The following is a 15,522-nucleotide window of genomic DNA, read 5'->3' on the forward strand; positions in this document are numbered from 1 at the left end:
TGAACCGATTCACACAAGCAAAAAATTCACAAAAAATGTGTATTTTGAATGTAAAATCTGAATGAAGCTACATTTTGAAAGAAACATTTCAATTGTATCACAAGAATGCATTTGTATTTATTTGATTCAATTTCAACCATTCCGATGCATTCAGTTCACATGTAAGAATGAATTTCAAATATTACATTTATTTTGACTTTCATCCATTGCATCCCAATGATGGATAATGACCATTGCACAAAAAAATCTTTTTGACTTTATCTATTCATCTACCTTTGTGCAATATTTGAACCAATTCATACAAGTTTAAAGTATAGAAATGCCGTGCTTCAAAAACCTTCCAGAAAAAAAGGGTTTCTGCACATAACATCCAAATGGTGCCATTACTGAGCATTAATTTCAGTCCAATTAAAATATTTTGCAAAATGAATTGATTTGCACAATTAGCCTGGACACCAGCTCCAGTTCATCATTCAAACCTTGCTTAATATACTGTAACAGCCACAGTGAGACAAAGTTCAAATGGCTATACAAATGACCACTGGTCTGGGGTGAACCAAAATTTTTTACCCCATGTTCATAGCTCAAATAGGAACTGAGGACCACTAATCTATGTGCTGCCTTTTCATATTTGCTACAGTACTTCTATGCTTTAAGAATATAGCCACTACAATGATACTCTTAACAACTAATCTTATACACTACTTTGAAACATTCCTAATAAATGAAAAACATATTATTTTACATTTGACATGGTAGATCTGGGTGAAAATCAGAATCTCTAGAGTCAGATCGCTGTTTCATTTTGGTCACAAAAGTACATTTTATTTCAAAATATTCACACTGTTGTCAGTCACGACATAACTCCATAATTGCTGATAGAATCATTTTCTCAGTTCAAGGAAGTTATGTAGTATACATATTTGGATTTGTATATACTTACAAAGAGATGAATGTTGTTAAAGGCCGTACCACAGTATACTGTAAGATTCCATGTTTACACATGTGAATGAACTCCCTGCAAAAATAAGAACACTAACATTAGCAAATGAACAAGAACCGACATAAAAATATTAAATTAAATTTTGAAATATCGAAGATGATTTATGAAATTTTGTCAATACATATAATGCATTCACCCCTTCACATATTTTCTCTCATAAATTCCATCATAGCCAAGAGCCTTCTGGTGTGTGCAAAAAGAGTCAAATTGTGTAACAACATGTAGAACCCACCATTGCAGGCTGATTCTGTGAAGTATACTAACAACCTATTACAACTAATGCTAATCTACTCAACATTGTGACATATGGGATTTACTTTTAGATTATATTTTTTACCATTTTATAAATCAGAGTATTGTCTGTATTAGTAAAAAAGCAGCTATTTTGAAAAAAGAAATTCCACTACTCTCCCTCTTGCACTCATGAGCTTTTGGCTTTGTCCACTATTTCAGGCTAGGAATTTACATAACCTGTTTGATATGAAAATTAGTGTTGGCCAGAATTTACACCTCCCCAGACTAGATAAAACACCTAATCATATACAGGCTAAACAAAAAAGACTGCCAAATGTGAGCCTTTGGCCTAAAGTAGACAATGCATGGACACATTCATGCAAGCACAACACACACACACACACACACACATATATACACACACACACACACACAACCACTGTCTCTAGCCACCAGGCCAACCAGAGATAGTGGTCGTGCGTGTGTAAGTTGTACTTGTATGAATGTGAATCTCTCTCTCTCTCTCTCTCTCTCTCTCTCTGTGTGTGTGGTGTGTGTGTGTGTGTGTGTGTGGGGGGGGGGGGGGGTGTCTGGTCTATTTTAGAAGAAGGCATTTTGGCCAAAGACTCACATGTTTGGCAGTCTTTTTTGTTGTACTGGTTTGCGAATCAGCATCTCTTCTATATGATGACTAGTGATCTGTCCTTCTAATAGTCATTAATCCATTCTTGGCTTTCCATTATTTGATTTAGACTAGATATAAGATACAAGAAAAGCTACACTTGTAGGATAGAAATGAAATGATAAGAAGCCTTTTAAATTTGGTACTGCCAGAGACTGTTAAAGATGATGATGATAATGATTTAAGATGCTAAACTGTAGGTTCATCAGTACCCTTACAGAAAACAATTAGAGAATGTCAGACATTTCATCTTAACGGAAAAAAAACCTAATGCTGCATACAGTAACCTTATCTTACCAAAAACTATTCTATTCATTTGTATCAAATCACCCCCCCCCCCCCAATCCCTCCTTGCCCCCCCCCCCCCCCCCCCCACACACACACACACAAATGCGCCCTTCCTCCCCTTTCAGCTAGTGTCAGGACTTTGATGATACTTATGCCATTCTATCAAATTCATATGGCCTGATGGCCTGACAGGAAAAGCTGGGGCCGCACCTCACCATGATGAATGAGATGCTGATGTTGAGAAAATGGTAAGAGATTATAATTATCCATCACAGACCCTGGGCATATGCTTTTGCAGTATAATTCATTAAAATATGACTATTTTCTTTAGAATGACAGTTGTTTATTATTAAACAATGTACTTTTTATCGTTCCCTACTCCTTGTTATCTAAATGAGTCTTGACTTTATAGTATGAATTATTTACGAGGTATGCTTTAACTGATGTTTAAATATTTGGATTTTAGTTTTCTGTTTAATTTTCTTGGGCAATTTATTCTACAATTTTATACCCTTGCAGACAATATTGTTTTGTGTTTCTTGTCTGTTTACTCTCGGTAAATGTAAGTTTAGTCTGGATCTTCTTCTAAGATTGTGAATGCTGCTGTTCGTGAGATAACTACAAATGTTGTTCTTGATGTGGATAACAGACTGGTAGGTGTATAACATGGTGCAGTTAGAATCTACAGCTATTTAAACAGATTTTTACAAGGAGAGAAATTACTGTTTTAATTATTATTCTAAAAACTATTAAAATTATAAATAATTTAAAACCAAAAACGAACACCAACCGAAAACATCGAACAGGATTTAAAAAACAATATTGACACAAGGGAGGTAAAAAAAAACAAAAACACATGAAACCTAAATAAAAACAATGCAGAATGCTAAAATCATCCTCCCAGTTTATGGTAAGGTGGTCAGGCAACATACAAAACCTGAAAACATGTCTTATTCTCTTTTAAAATAATGGACACATCCTCTGGAAGATACTGACCACCCTTCAGTTCATAAAATAAAACAACCTCAATTAAAATGTGGTGTATGGATGCCTGTGTTCCATGCATTCACACACTGGGGGGTCCTCCCATCATAGCAAAAATTATGTTTCAAGGGGTACTCACTTTGCTCACTGTGGCTGGAAGGAGGTAAGCCATGGTCACATTCGAGTTTTGAATGACCACAGTTTATCACCTCACATTTCCAACAGCTGAGCCTTCCAACAACATATGACCCATCTTGTCAGCTATGTGATGGCGACTTAGAGGGTGGATAAACAAGGTCAAGGTTGGAGAGAGCAAGTTTTCTTGGCAGCAACAGCAAGTACATTTCAGTGGATTCCCACGGCCTGGTACCCACAGGAAAATTATCCGCTTTTCCGGCTCTTGCAAGGGTGGTTAGTCAAGCTCCTACTGCCATCTGGTACATGCATAGAAAGGGCCAGTTATTTATTTAGCTGCTTCTGTGTTTTCTTAGTAGCATAGTTCTTAAATTTTGTGTGTGTGTTTTTTCTATGTTTAAGAGGTTTATTCTCACATTTTGTTACTATGTGGAAATTCAGGCAGTCAGCAGTGAACTAGTTATTCACCTGTTTGTTTTGAAGAGCCAGAGATCATTCCTTTCTAGCCTAGTAAGTGTCTGTCACACACTCCTACTGGCATATGGTACACACCTGGAAAGGGCAAGTTATATATTTAGCTGCTTCTGTTTCTTCTAATAAGTACAGTCTTTAAACTTTGTGCATGTTTTTCTCTATTTAAGAGGTTTATTCTTGCATTTTTGTAACTGTTCAGTGTTGTCAGGCTGGCTGTAGCGCAGTTTTCATTTGTGCTGAACAGTCAGATTCACAGCTCATAAGTCATCAGCCTCCACTGGCGACAAGTCAGGAGGTTAGCAATTTGCATATCTAGATTTCTGGCTTTGCTTTCATAGTCAGTTCTTCAGTTAGTAATACTGGGATAGATGGCTGCTGTTTGCGAACAGCTGAATGTACTTTTGGACACGGTCAGTCGTCTTCAGGATGCCGCCTCAGGGTGTAGCAGTGGTAGAGAATTTGGTACACTGCACGAGATGCCTCATGTGTCACTTGTTTCAACAATGGGCTCTGCTGCCGAGGCACCTTCCCGTGTACCCGATGAAGTGGATCCACCCTCACAGGAATATGAGTGGCAGGGTTAGTGATTGTATCGCTCGAGGTGGAGGGTCAGTGTGGAGGTTGGCTGTCTGGCCTCACCCATTCACCCTGTGAGTGGACATGTGGCCGCTCTTTCAGCAGGTCCGAGCAGATACACAAGGCGGAGAGTTTACTAGTTATCGGGAGCTCCAATGTTTGGCACATTATGAAGCCCCTTAGGCAGATAGGGTTCATAGCTGGAAAGAAAGCCAATGTGCCCTTGGTACGTCCACCAAGGGGCCTCCTCCGAGATGCAGAGTACGCCTTTCCAGTGGCTATTGAGTGTACTGGGTGTGGTCATCTACTAGTTGTGGTTCATGTTGGCACTAATGACACCTGTCACTTGGGTTCTGAGGCCATCCTCAGTTCATACAGACAGCTGGTGGACGTGGTGAAGGCTGCCGGCCTTGTGTGGAGGGTGCACGCAGAGCTCACAATTTGCAACACTGTTGCCAGAGTTGGTCAAAGTCCTTTGGTTTGGAGCTGGGTGGAGGATCTTAACCAAATGCTTCGTCAACTCTGTCACAGTCTTGGCTGCATATTTCTGGACCTGTGTTACTGGGTGGGGAAAGGTAGGGCTTCCCTCGATAGGTCAGTGGTGCACTGCACAAAAGAAGCAGCTACTCAGGTAGCAGAGTACCTATGGAGCACATATGGGAGTTTTTTTGGCTAGGTAATACATTGAGGTCCTAGGATGAACACTTGTCAAAAAATTAGCAGATAGTGAAATCAGCAAAGTAAAGACACTTTGACTATCAAAATTTTATCAGTAAGTTGTCAAAGTATTTGTAACAAAGTTCCCACATTTACTACTCTCCAGGAAACACCTTGCACTAAAATTCTTCCTGGCTGAAATCTGAAGTATGAAGCTCTGAGTTATTTAGCAATTCATGGAATGTATATCAAAAGCAGAGATTAGACACTGTAGGTGGGGGAATGTTCATTGCAATTGACAAAAATATTGTCTCTACTGAGGTCGAATTTGTCCGTGACAGTGAACTTATCTGATCACGTATAACTGGTCTAGATGAAATCATGTTAACTGTTGGATTTTTCACTGGCCACCTAGTTCTGCTGTGATGGTTTTGGAGTCATTGCCAGAAAGTCTATGGTTGGTAGTTCGAAAATACTCAGACTGTGCAATATTAGTTGGAGACAACTTGAACCTACTGAGTATAGACTGGGACATCTATGGATGCATTGCATGCAGTACAGACAGGCAGTCTTGTGGAGTTCTTTTAAACACTTCACTGAAAACGTGTCTAGAGCAGCTAGTTCAACAGCCCACACATAATGGAAATATTTTAGATCTCACACTACAAACAGGCATCAGTATAGAGACAGAGATTAGTGAACATCATTTCATCATAGCAACTTTGGTCACTGAAGTTAATAAATCAATCAAGAAGGCGAGGAGAGTATTTCTGCTAGAAAGAGCAGATAGACAGTTGTTAGCATCCCTCTTAGACAATGAATTTGTATAATTTATTTTCAGTACTATGAGCATAGAGGAATTATGGGCGAAGTTTAAACGGACTGTAAACCATAGTCTGGAGAAGTAATTGCAAGTAAGTAGAGTAAGGGCAGAAAAGACCCACTCTGGTTCAGCAATGAAATTTGAATATGCTAAGAAAGCAAAGGCTATTGCATTCTCAGTTCAAATGAGAAGGTGCAAATGATTATAAGCAAATATTAATAGAAATTTGTGCATCTGTAAAAAAGACCGACACATGGAACATACAACTGCCACTGTCAAACTTGAGCAATAAATCTTGCCAAGAACTCAAGAAAATTCTGGTCCTACATAAAATTGATAAGTGGGTCCAAGGCTTCCATCTAGTCCCCACTGGCTGGTCTGGTGCTGCAGTAGCAGACGGAAAAAGTAAAGATGAAGTTTTAAATTTCGCATTCAAGAAATTGTTCGTGCAAACATACCATTGTTTGATCACCGCACAGACTCTCATATGGAGGATATAGTAATAACCATGGCAGTTGTAGAGAAACAACTGAAAGAGTTGAAAGCAAATAAGTCGCCAGGTCCTGATGGAATACTGATTTGGTTTTATGGAGGGTACTCTACAGCTCTGGCCCCTTACATAGTTTGCATTTATTGGGAATCTCTCTCCCAGTGCAAATTCCCAAGTGGCAGGAAAAAAATCATAAATGAATCCTGTATAAAAGAAGGGTAAAAGAATGGACCCACGAAATTAAAGACCAATATCTTTAACATTGGTCAGCTGCACAGACTTTGAACACATTCTCAGTGCAAATACAATGAAATTCTTTGAGAGGTAAAAGCTTCTACCCACAAATCAGCATGATTTTAGAAAGCATTGGTCATGTGAAACTCAGTTTGCCCTTTTCTCATATGAGATCCTGTGAAGCATGGCAACAGGTGGTTTGCATATTCCTAGATTTCCATAAAGCATTTCACAAGTTGCCACATTACTGAATGTTAATGAAGGTACAAGCATAAACAATAGGTTCCCAGGTATGTGAGTGGCTTCAAGACTTAAGTAACAGAACCCAGTATGTTGTCCTTGACAACGAGTGTTCATCAGAGACAAGGGTATTGTCAGGAGTGCCCCAGGGAAGTGTGATAGGACCAATATTATTTTCTATATACGAAAGTGATCTGCTGTACATGACAAGCAGCAGCCTGTGGCTATTTGCTGATGATGCTGTGGTGTATGGAAAGTATCATCGTTGAGTGACACTAGAGGGATACAAGATGATTTAGACATAATTGCTAGTTAGTGGTTAGTGTGATGAATGGCAGTTAGCTCTAAATGTAGAAAAAAGTAAGTTAATGCAGATGAATAGGAAAAACAAACTCATACTGTTCAAATACAGTATTAGTAGTGTGCTGCTTGACACAATCATGTTGATGGAGTATCTAAGCTTAATGTTTCAAAGCAATATGAAATGGAATGAGCACAAAGACTGTAGTAGGGAAGGCGAATGGTCAATTTTTATTTATTGGAAGAGTTTCAGAAAAGTGTGATTCATCTCTAAAGGAGACCGCATATAGCACACTAGTATAACTTCTTGTTGAGTACTGTTTGAGTTCTGCACCAGATCGGATTAAAGGAAGGAACTGAAGTAATTCAGAGGTGGGGTGCTAGATTTGTTACTGGTAGGTTTCAACAACACATAAGTATTATGGGGAAGCTTTGGGAACTTAAATGCGAATCACTGGAGGAATGGCGACATTCTTTTTGAGGATCACTACTTAGAAAATTTACAAAACCAGCATTTGAAGCTGACTGCACAATGATTATACTGCTGCCAATGAACATTTTGTATAAGGATCATGAAGATAAGATTAGATAGATCAAGGCTCATATGGAGGTGTATAGACAGTTGTTTTCCCCTCACTATTTTTGCAAGTACAACAGTAAAGGAAGTAACTATTAGTGGTACAAGTGGCTTGCAGAGTATGTACATAGATGTGGGGGCCATCCTTTCTGCTGACTACTTCTGTTTGTTGACAAAAGCTTTTCCATAATGTCATCTCATCTGTTCCACTGCCCTTAGGATAGCAAAGAACAATGTTCCGTGAGCCTTATCCTGAAAACTCAATTGGGGGGATGTGACTGTTAAAGTACCCTTGCTGGGTCTCCTTTACACAAATCTCAAAGGTCTTGTTGTCCATGGATAGTTACTGAACAAATGTTCCAGTGGTGGTTGGGCAATAGAGGTGGATACTGGTGATTTTGGAACAAACTAGACCCCATATGCTTGGCACATCATGAGGATAAGTCACCGTGTGCACAGTGCTCACCATAACAACAAACAGCAATATCTCTGCTCACAAGCTAGGAATTGGGCTTGTGTGGTAGCCCTCAGTTGATTATCTAATCCTCTCAGGGCACACTAGGTCAAGTATTTTGAAGTAGGGCTTGCTGTTCTGCAATCTGACATGCATAAATGAGCTGGGACCATATGAAAGTTTTAAAAGATTGGAGTAGGCTTGCTGGTTTTACTCCAAAAGTTCTTTGACTAATCATTTTGAAAGATTTTTTTAAATCTTGAGGCATCTTAATTGAAGTTGGGAACAGTATCCCTTAGTTTTAAAATAGGTAAATGAAAAGAAGAACATGAGTAATTAAAAATAACAAAAATAGTTTTCTCAGAAGAGAACTTACAACCTGTGGCACTCACTGATTTCTCCATCCTCCTGACAGTTTTCTGCAACTAACATATTATTGTTGCACGTGTGGCAGTTGCACAAAAGGTGGAGAAATTGTCAATGAGTAAGGAGCATTATACATACACGGCTCCTTGTCACATTATACTATCTATGGCTATGGTGAATGTCATTACATTTAAAACACTAGCATGATGGACATCATTTCCTATTTAAAACATTCAGATATGACATTTTTAACATGGTATTAAAAAAATAAATCATTCCAGCAGAAAACATTGCTTAAAGATGGGAGATATCCATGGAAACCCCGTTTGTGCAGCAGAATGTTGTTCTTGCAGGTTATAATTTGAGCTATCTCCAGTTTGAAGAATACATGAAAAAAGTGTTGCTTGCACATGAAAGCTTTCCAGATGGGTCTGGTTATTGAGTGTGGAGTGGTATGTCTCATACCTATATTAAGGTCCCAGCTGATGATGTGTTCAAGGTTCTTCTCCAGGCAGCTAATGAGACTGGAGCTAAGGCAATTGCTGGCACAAGCGAGTCCTTTCCTGATTTTGAAATTTCTATCAAAAACGCTTTCTTTCAGGAGTTCACTGAAAGACTTTAGAATGAAATTCTTCGATGCCCATTTAACTGTCTTTGCAAGTCACAAGTTATTTGGTTGTGACCAGATGCAGTGTCACAAGCTGCGATAAATGCAGTATCCAGCTCCCACAGGGAGAAAGGGCAACTGCAGTCCACAATGTTGGTGATGTTGGCTCTACAGAAATCACAAACACCCCTCCCTGTATTGTCTGATATTGAAAGAAAGCTGGATAATATTCTTATAAAATTCAGCATTTGTTCAGAACATGTCACCTGGAGTTGTTACACAACACATCTAATCTTGTAGAGCCATTATTGACGGTCATCAATACTGCCTGGAAATTTTCCTAATGGCTTCCCTTACTTTACTCGCAAATATTGATCTATTGATGGAGTTGAGGACCTCTTCCTGTGACCTCTTCATACACTCTTTAAAATTATGTGTGTTTTTGTCCTTCACAGAGCAGAATGGCACTCTTCATCCCACCAAGAACAGGTTGCCTTCTAAGTATTCTTGGCAACTCTGGGTTGCATACATCAGCAGCTTCACAGGTCATGCTGGCACATGACTGGCCTAGTCCTTGAAACTCTCATGCTGTTCGGAATCAGCCAACTGGCTATAAAGCATTCAGCCAGCCTTTCTGACTACCCATTTCATCAGCCCTGCCTGGCACGTGGACCCAGATGGAGAAGTTGCCTCTTCCGCAGATGTCACAATCCACTTCCCACTGAAAAGTGTCTGCAAGGAGGAAATGAAGAAATTGGGAGGTCTAGCTGTGCACAACGTGTAGCAGTGATGAAACAAATAGCATGAACCACACTCATGAACATGATGTTCTCAGTTTGAGTGAAATTCTTAATTTCGTGACTGCAAGTGCAGGCAGTGGCGAAGCTCCATAGGACACTATGTACATTGAAATCTCCTGAAAGAAGCAGAGGGGAGGGGAGTTCAGCAGCAAGTTGCCTGAGGGTCTCACAATCAATGGGCTTGTGTGGCAGGGAGGTACACAAGGCACACCGGGTAACTCAGACTCAATATATAACAGCATCACTTGCAGTGTTGTGGTTAAGGGCACAGGTAAGGGGTGGTATGTGAGCTTGACAGTCACTGCCACCCTGTTCTTTGTCCTGTCACAAAGTACATCCGTCCCATTACTCACATATTTCTGTATCCATAACATCCTTGCATGAGCTAGTCTCTTAGTTGTAATTTACCATGGTGTGCACTTCAATCACAATTTGGTATTTGCCTAGATGCATGGCATTTAAAAGTGACACTGCTTGATGCGAGGTAGAGGTCTCTATTAGCAAAGCTCTGTTTTTATGTCTTTTCATTTGTTTCCAGCTTCCAGCCATTCCAGACAATATTTTCTGAATAAAGAGTTGTGATAGCTTCGCAACTTCCCTGTTGTCTCTTTACAACTATAAACACTTCCTGGTACTGGAATTTCATTTTGTTGTTGTACTGGCATATTACTTTTGTTCACAAGTGCATGCAATTGCTCACCAAGCGTCCCTTTGATCCAAAGGTGGTGGGGGCAGTTTTAATATGACTAATGAGCTCCAAAGAAGTCTCGTGAAGAGCCATGGAAATATTTATCCAGTCTGAGCTCTCTTGGCGGGGAAGGTCTTATGCAACTGAGATGCGTCATGTTGTCTAAGATTGCAGATTTATTGAAATTTCATCCTGAAAGCTTTTAAAGCATGACCTGCTTGCATTTTTGAACTACTGCGATATATTATGCACAAATATCCAACATAAGAATGTTTTTCTTTGACTCTTTTATAAAATAAAGGTGTGAACTGATATTAATAATTATCACTTTACAAACTTTTCTGAGAAATACTAAAGTAGCTCACAATTATACAATATTGAGGACTTCAAAGACAATGCACGAGGGTGGTGACAGTTATGACTATCACATTACAACAGAGAATAAAATAATTTAGAATAATATATTTTTGCTTACCATCCCATTTCCCACGGACCAAGACAGCACAGGGGGAAGATGTGGTGCACTTGCGGCTTCAGTTCTAAATTGGCCTCCAGATCCATCTCAGCATTCAGATAATTTAAAAGATATGTCATAAAATTGTATATAACATATGCTTCATAACATTCTCTGAGACTATCATAATAAATTGATTGCTGTGGACAGAGAAGACCTATCCACTGTAACAGACAAAAGACATACAAAAACTAGATTAAAAGATGAATACAACAGTACCAAGTAAGTGACTGTAAGATGTACAGCACTGAAAGAACTAAGTCAAAACAAGGCCCCGGCAGTAGACAACATTCCATTAGAACTACAGATAGCCTTGGGAGAGGAGCCATGTCAAAACTCTTCCATTTGGTGAGCAAGATGTATCAAACAGGTGAAATAACTTCAGACTTTAAGAAGAATACAATAATTCCAATCCCAAAGAAAGCAGGTGTTGATAGGTGTGAGAATTAGCGAACTATCAGTTTAATAAGTCATGGTTGCAAAATACTAACACGAATTATTTACAAACAAATGGAAAAACTCATAGCAGCCGACCTCGGGGAAAAATCAGTGTGGATTCCGTTGAAATGCTGGAACACACGAGACAATACTGACCCTACAACTTATCTTAGAAAATAGGTTAAGGAAAGGCAAACCTATGTTTCTAGCACTTGTAGACTTAGAAAAAGGTTTCGACAATGTTGATTGGAATATTCTCTTTCAAATTCTTGAAGATGGCAGGTGTAAAATACAGGGAGTGAAAGGCTATTTACAATTTGTATAGAAACCAGATGACAGTTACAAGAGTCGAGGGGCATGAAAGGGAAGTAGCAGTTGGGAAGGGAGTGAGACAGGATTGTGTACTATCCCCGATGTTATTCAATCTGTATATTGAGGAAGCAGTAAAGGAAACAAAAGAAAAATTTGGAGTACAAATTGAAATCTATGGAGAAGAACTAAAAACTTTGAGGTTTGCCGATGATATTGTAATTCTGTCAGACAGAGCAAAGGACTTGGAAGAGCAGCTAAATGGAATGGACAGTGTCTTGAAAGGAGAATATAAGATAAACATCAACAAAAGCAAAATGAGGATAATGGAATGTAGTCAGATTAAATCAGCTGATGCTGGTGGATTATATTAGGAAATGGCAGACTTGAAGTAGTGAATGAGTTTTGGTGTTTAGGGAACAAAATACTGATGATGGTCGAAGTAGACAGGATACAAAATGTAGACTGGGAATGACAAGCAAAGCGTTTCTGAAAAAGAGAAATTTGTTAACATCAAGTATAGATTTAAGTGTCAGGAAGTCTTAAGTATTTGTATGGAAGGTAGCCCTGTATGGAAGTTAAACATGGACAATAAACAGTGTTGACAAGATGAGAACAGCAGCTTTTGAAATGTGGTGCTACAGAAGTATGCTGAATATTAGGTGGGTACATCACATAACTAATGAGGTGGTACTGAATAGAACTGGGGAGAAGATGAATTTGTGGAACAACTTGACTAAGAGGGGAGGGGGGGCAGTCTTGTAAGACACGTTCTGAGGCATCAAGGGATCACCAATTTAGTACTGGAGGGAAGCGTGGAGGGTAAAAACTGTAGAGGGAGACCAAGAGATGAATACACTAAGCAGATTCGGAAGGATGTAGGTTGCAGTTGTTATTTGGAGATAATGAGGCTTGTACAGGACAGAGTAGCATGGAGAGGTGCATCAAACCAGTCTCTGGACTGAAGGCTACAAGAACAACAGCAGCAAAAACAGATCTTTTATCAAGAAATGCATTTATTTCAACAACTTAATTATTGCATTTTTAAGCTTTTCTGTCACATGTGCACAGTGAACAGCAAAACAAATTGCCCATGACTGTTTTCCCTTCTTTACAAACGAAAGAAAGACAGTCAGGAGTTGATGTTTTATCAGCATTAGGATCATCAGAAGCATGAATGCAAGTATGGATTTTACAACAATTTTTGAAGAAAACATTCTTGTGTCTGCTTAACCTGCTTTAGAGAAACTAAAAATTATCTAAATCTGGATGGCCTGATTGTTATTTATGCCCTACCTCTTCCTTCTGAAAGCCTGTTTGGTATTTCATGTATTGTACCACCTTACTGAGAAAGGGTTTACTGCAAACAGAATACAACTGTTTCATTATTTTAATATCCTGTAGTAATGATAAGTGACAGCCACAGCAGATGTGAGAAGATCAGTTAATTACTTGGCAAATGTTAACAAGATTCACATGCTGGCCTCTGAAATTGTTTCTCCTTGCTGCAATGCAGAGTTCCATGACCTTAATTCTGTTGGTGCTGTATGCTTTGCCTTGTGTATTTGTTCGCTTGGTTACCCACCAAAACTTGTGATTGTGTACACTGTTTGTTAGTGATTTCATCACATTTTATTGTTAATATGTTGAATGTGAAGGAATGTGATTTATAAGAATAAAGTGGTATTCCAAATGAGATATTAATTCATATCTCATTCTTGCTATGACCAAAACACAATATTGAGTTTGCAAGCCCACAGACATGTGACACAGCTGATCCCGATGTGATAACAGCTAGAAAAAATAAATCAGTGACATAGAAGTATTGGGGCGAACTTCCTTCATGAATCATAAATTAGTTAAATGATGGACACACCAACAATATCTAGACTTGCAGTTCGGCTACCCCTGTTTTGGCCACACAGCTTGGCACTATGGTTCAAGTAGGTAGAGGCAAGTTTCCTCCATGCTGACGGGAAACCAATTCCACAAAATTTGCACTGGTGTCTAGTCAACTGGACCACCGCTACACAGCCAAGGTTCGAGACATTATAGTTTCACCTCTGGATATGGACTCTTGCGAAGCTGAAGGCTAAGTTAATTCAAAGGGTGTCCACTTTACAGGAAGAATGAGTGTGGCAGATTCTCATGCAGAACGTATCAGCGGCAGAAAGCCATCCCAGTACCTTCGTCACTTAAGAAGCAAGATTGACATGTACATGATGTCTGATGCATTACTGTACACATTGTGGAGCAGCCGTCTGCCAGCACAAGTGAAGGCCACTATAGCATCAAAAATGGACACGTTGCTTGACTCTGTAGTGGACCTGGTGGACTGGGATTTAGATTGTGATCATACCATTTCCCTGCCATGGTACTATAATGGCATGTAATAGCACCTCGGTGGTAACATGAGTGGATTGTGACAGTCTTGTGAACAAGATTGATGTGCTAAGTAAGCAGATGGGTGAACTTTTCTGCGACCGCATAGCTAGAGCATGGTTCGGCAGAAGATGGAGAAGTCGTTCCACAGCGAACTCTCCATCAGCCAATGATTCAGCCCGGACAGACCTTTGTTGGTACCACAAGAAGTTTGGAGATCAGGTACAGAAGTATACTGTACCGTGTACCTTGCTGAGTGGTAAACAACAGGCAGAAGTAATCACTCCAGATAGTTAGTCGTCGTCCTTGCATCTCTTAATCACAGATGGCAAGACAGGATGCATGTTTTTAGTGGACACTGTTCTCACCTAAATATTTTGTCGCAGACCCAGTTATACAAATACCAACCAGCTAGGTCTAGTTTGTTTTGACTTTATACGGCTAATAATTCAACCATCGCAGTGTTTGGAATGCAGCACACCGAGTTCGTCATGGGACTACAATATGCTATGGCATGAAATTTCACTGTGGTGAATGTAACCAAACCTAAAATTGGAGCTGATTTTTTTTAGCACATTATAGTCTACTGCCAGACATCACCAATGCTCGTCTAACAGACAACATCACTGATCTATCTGCCAATGCATTCCATCAGAATGGGGCATTATATGATGCCAAATTGATTCAAAGGGCTATGGGTACGTCAAACTTGGAACACTTTCCTGGAATCAATAGGCCTCCTGGGCCCCACAAAATATATGTACAACACCACATTATATCAACACTACCACAGACTTCATTCAGATCCCGACATATTGCCCCTAATTGATAAGCTGTTGCAAAGGTGTAAAGGCAGAAATTAATGCCATGTTGAAGGAAGGCATCAGTTGCCTCTCTAGCAGATCTTGGTCATCACCCCTACATCTAGTACCAAAGAACAGTTTATGGCAGCCATGTGATGATTACTGTGCCCTGAATCCTAGATCAATGCTGGACTGCTACTGTGTTCCTTTATTGAGGGATTATAATTATGCACTATTTGGGAAAAAGATTTTAACTTACAACACTGTGCAAGGGAATACACACATATTCTTGTTGTTGATAGAGATATTCCAAAAATTGACATTAAAATGCCGTTTGATACATGTGAAAGCATGTTTATGATGTTTCGATTGAGAAATGCTGCCCAGACATGTCAAAGATTTATAGATTCAGTTTCACAGGGCTTGCAGTATTGCTTTGCATATCTTGATGGAAGACTATTTTT

At 39.4% G+C, this 15,522-nt stretch overlaps 1 protein-coding gene across 1 annotated transcript in view; it reads right to left on the bottom strand.

The window, feature by feature from the left end:
* Window positions 1-15,522, bottom strand: part of LOC126281511 (transmembrane protein 184C) — an 80,884-nt gene that overhangs the window by 53,156 nt on the left and 12,206 nt on the right. The window contains exons 3-4 of the mRNA XM_049980534.1: window positions 11,088-11,290; window positions 944-1,018 (exon numbers count right to left, since the gene is read on the bottom strand). Of these exons, the coding sequence (XP_049836491.1) occupies window positions 944-1,018; window positions 11,088-11,290 (278 nt within the window). The remainder of the gene's footprint in view (window positions 1-943; window positions 1,019-11,087; window positions 11,291-15,522) is intronic.

Source organism: Schistocerca gregaria, chromosome 7 (assembly GCF_023897955.1).
Source record: "Schistocerca gregaria isolate iqSchGreg1 chromosome 7, iqSchGreg1.2, whole genome shotgun sequence".
NCBI classification, from domain to species: domain Eukaryota; kingdom Metazoa; phylum Arthropoda; class Insecta; order Orthoptera; family Acrididae; genus Schistocerca; species Schistocerca gregaria.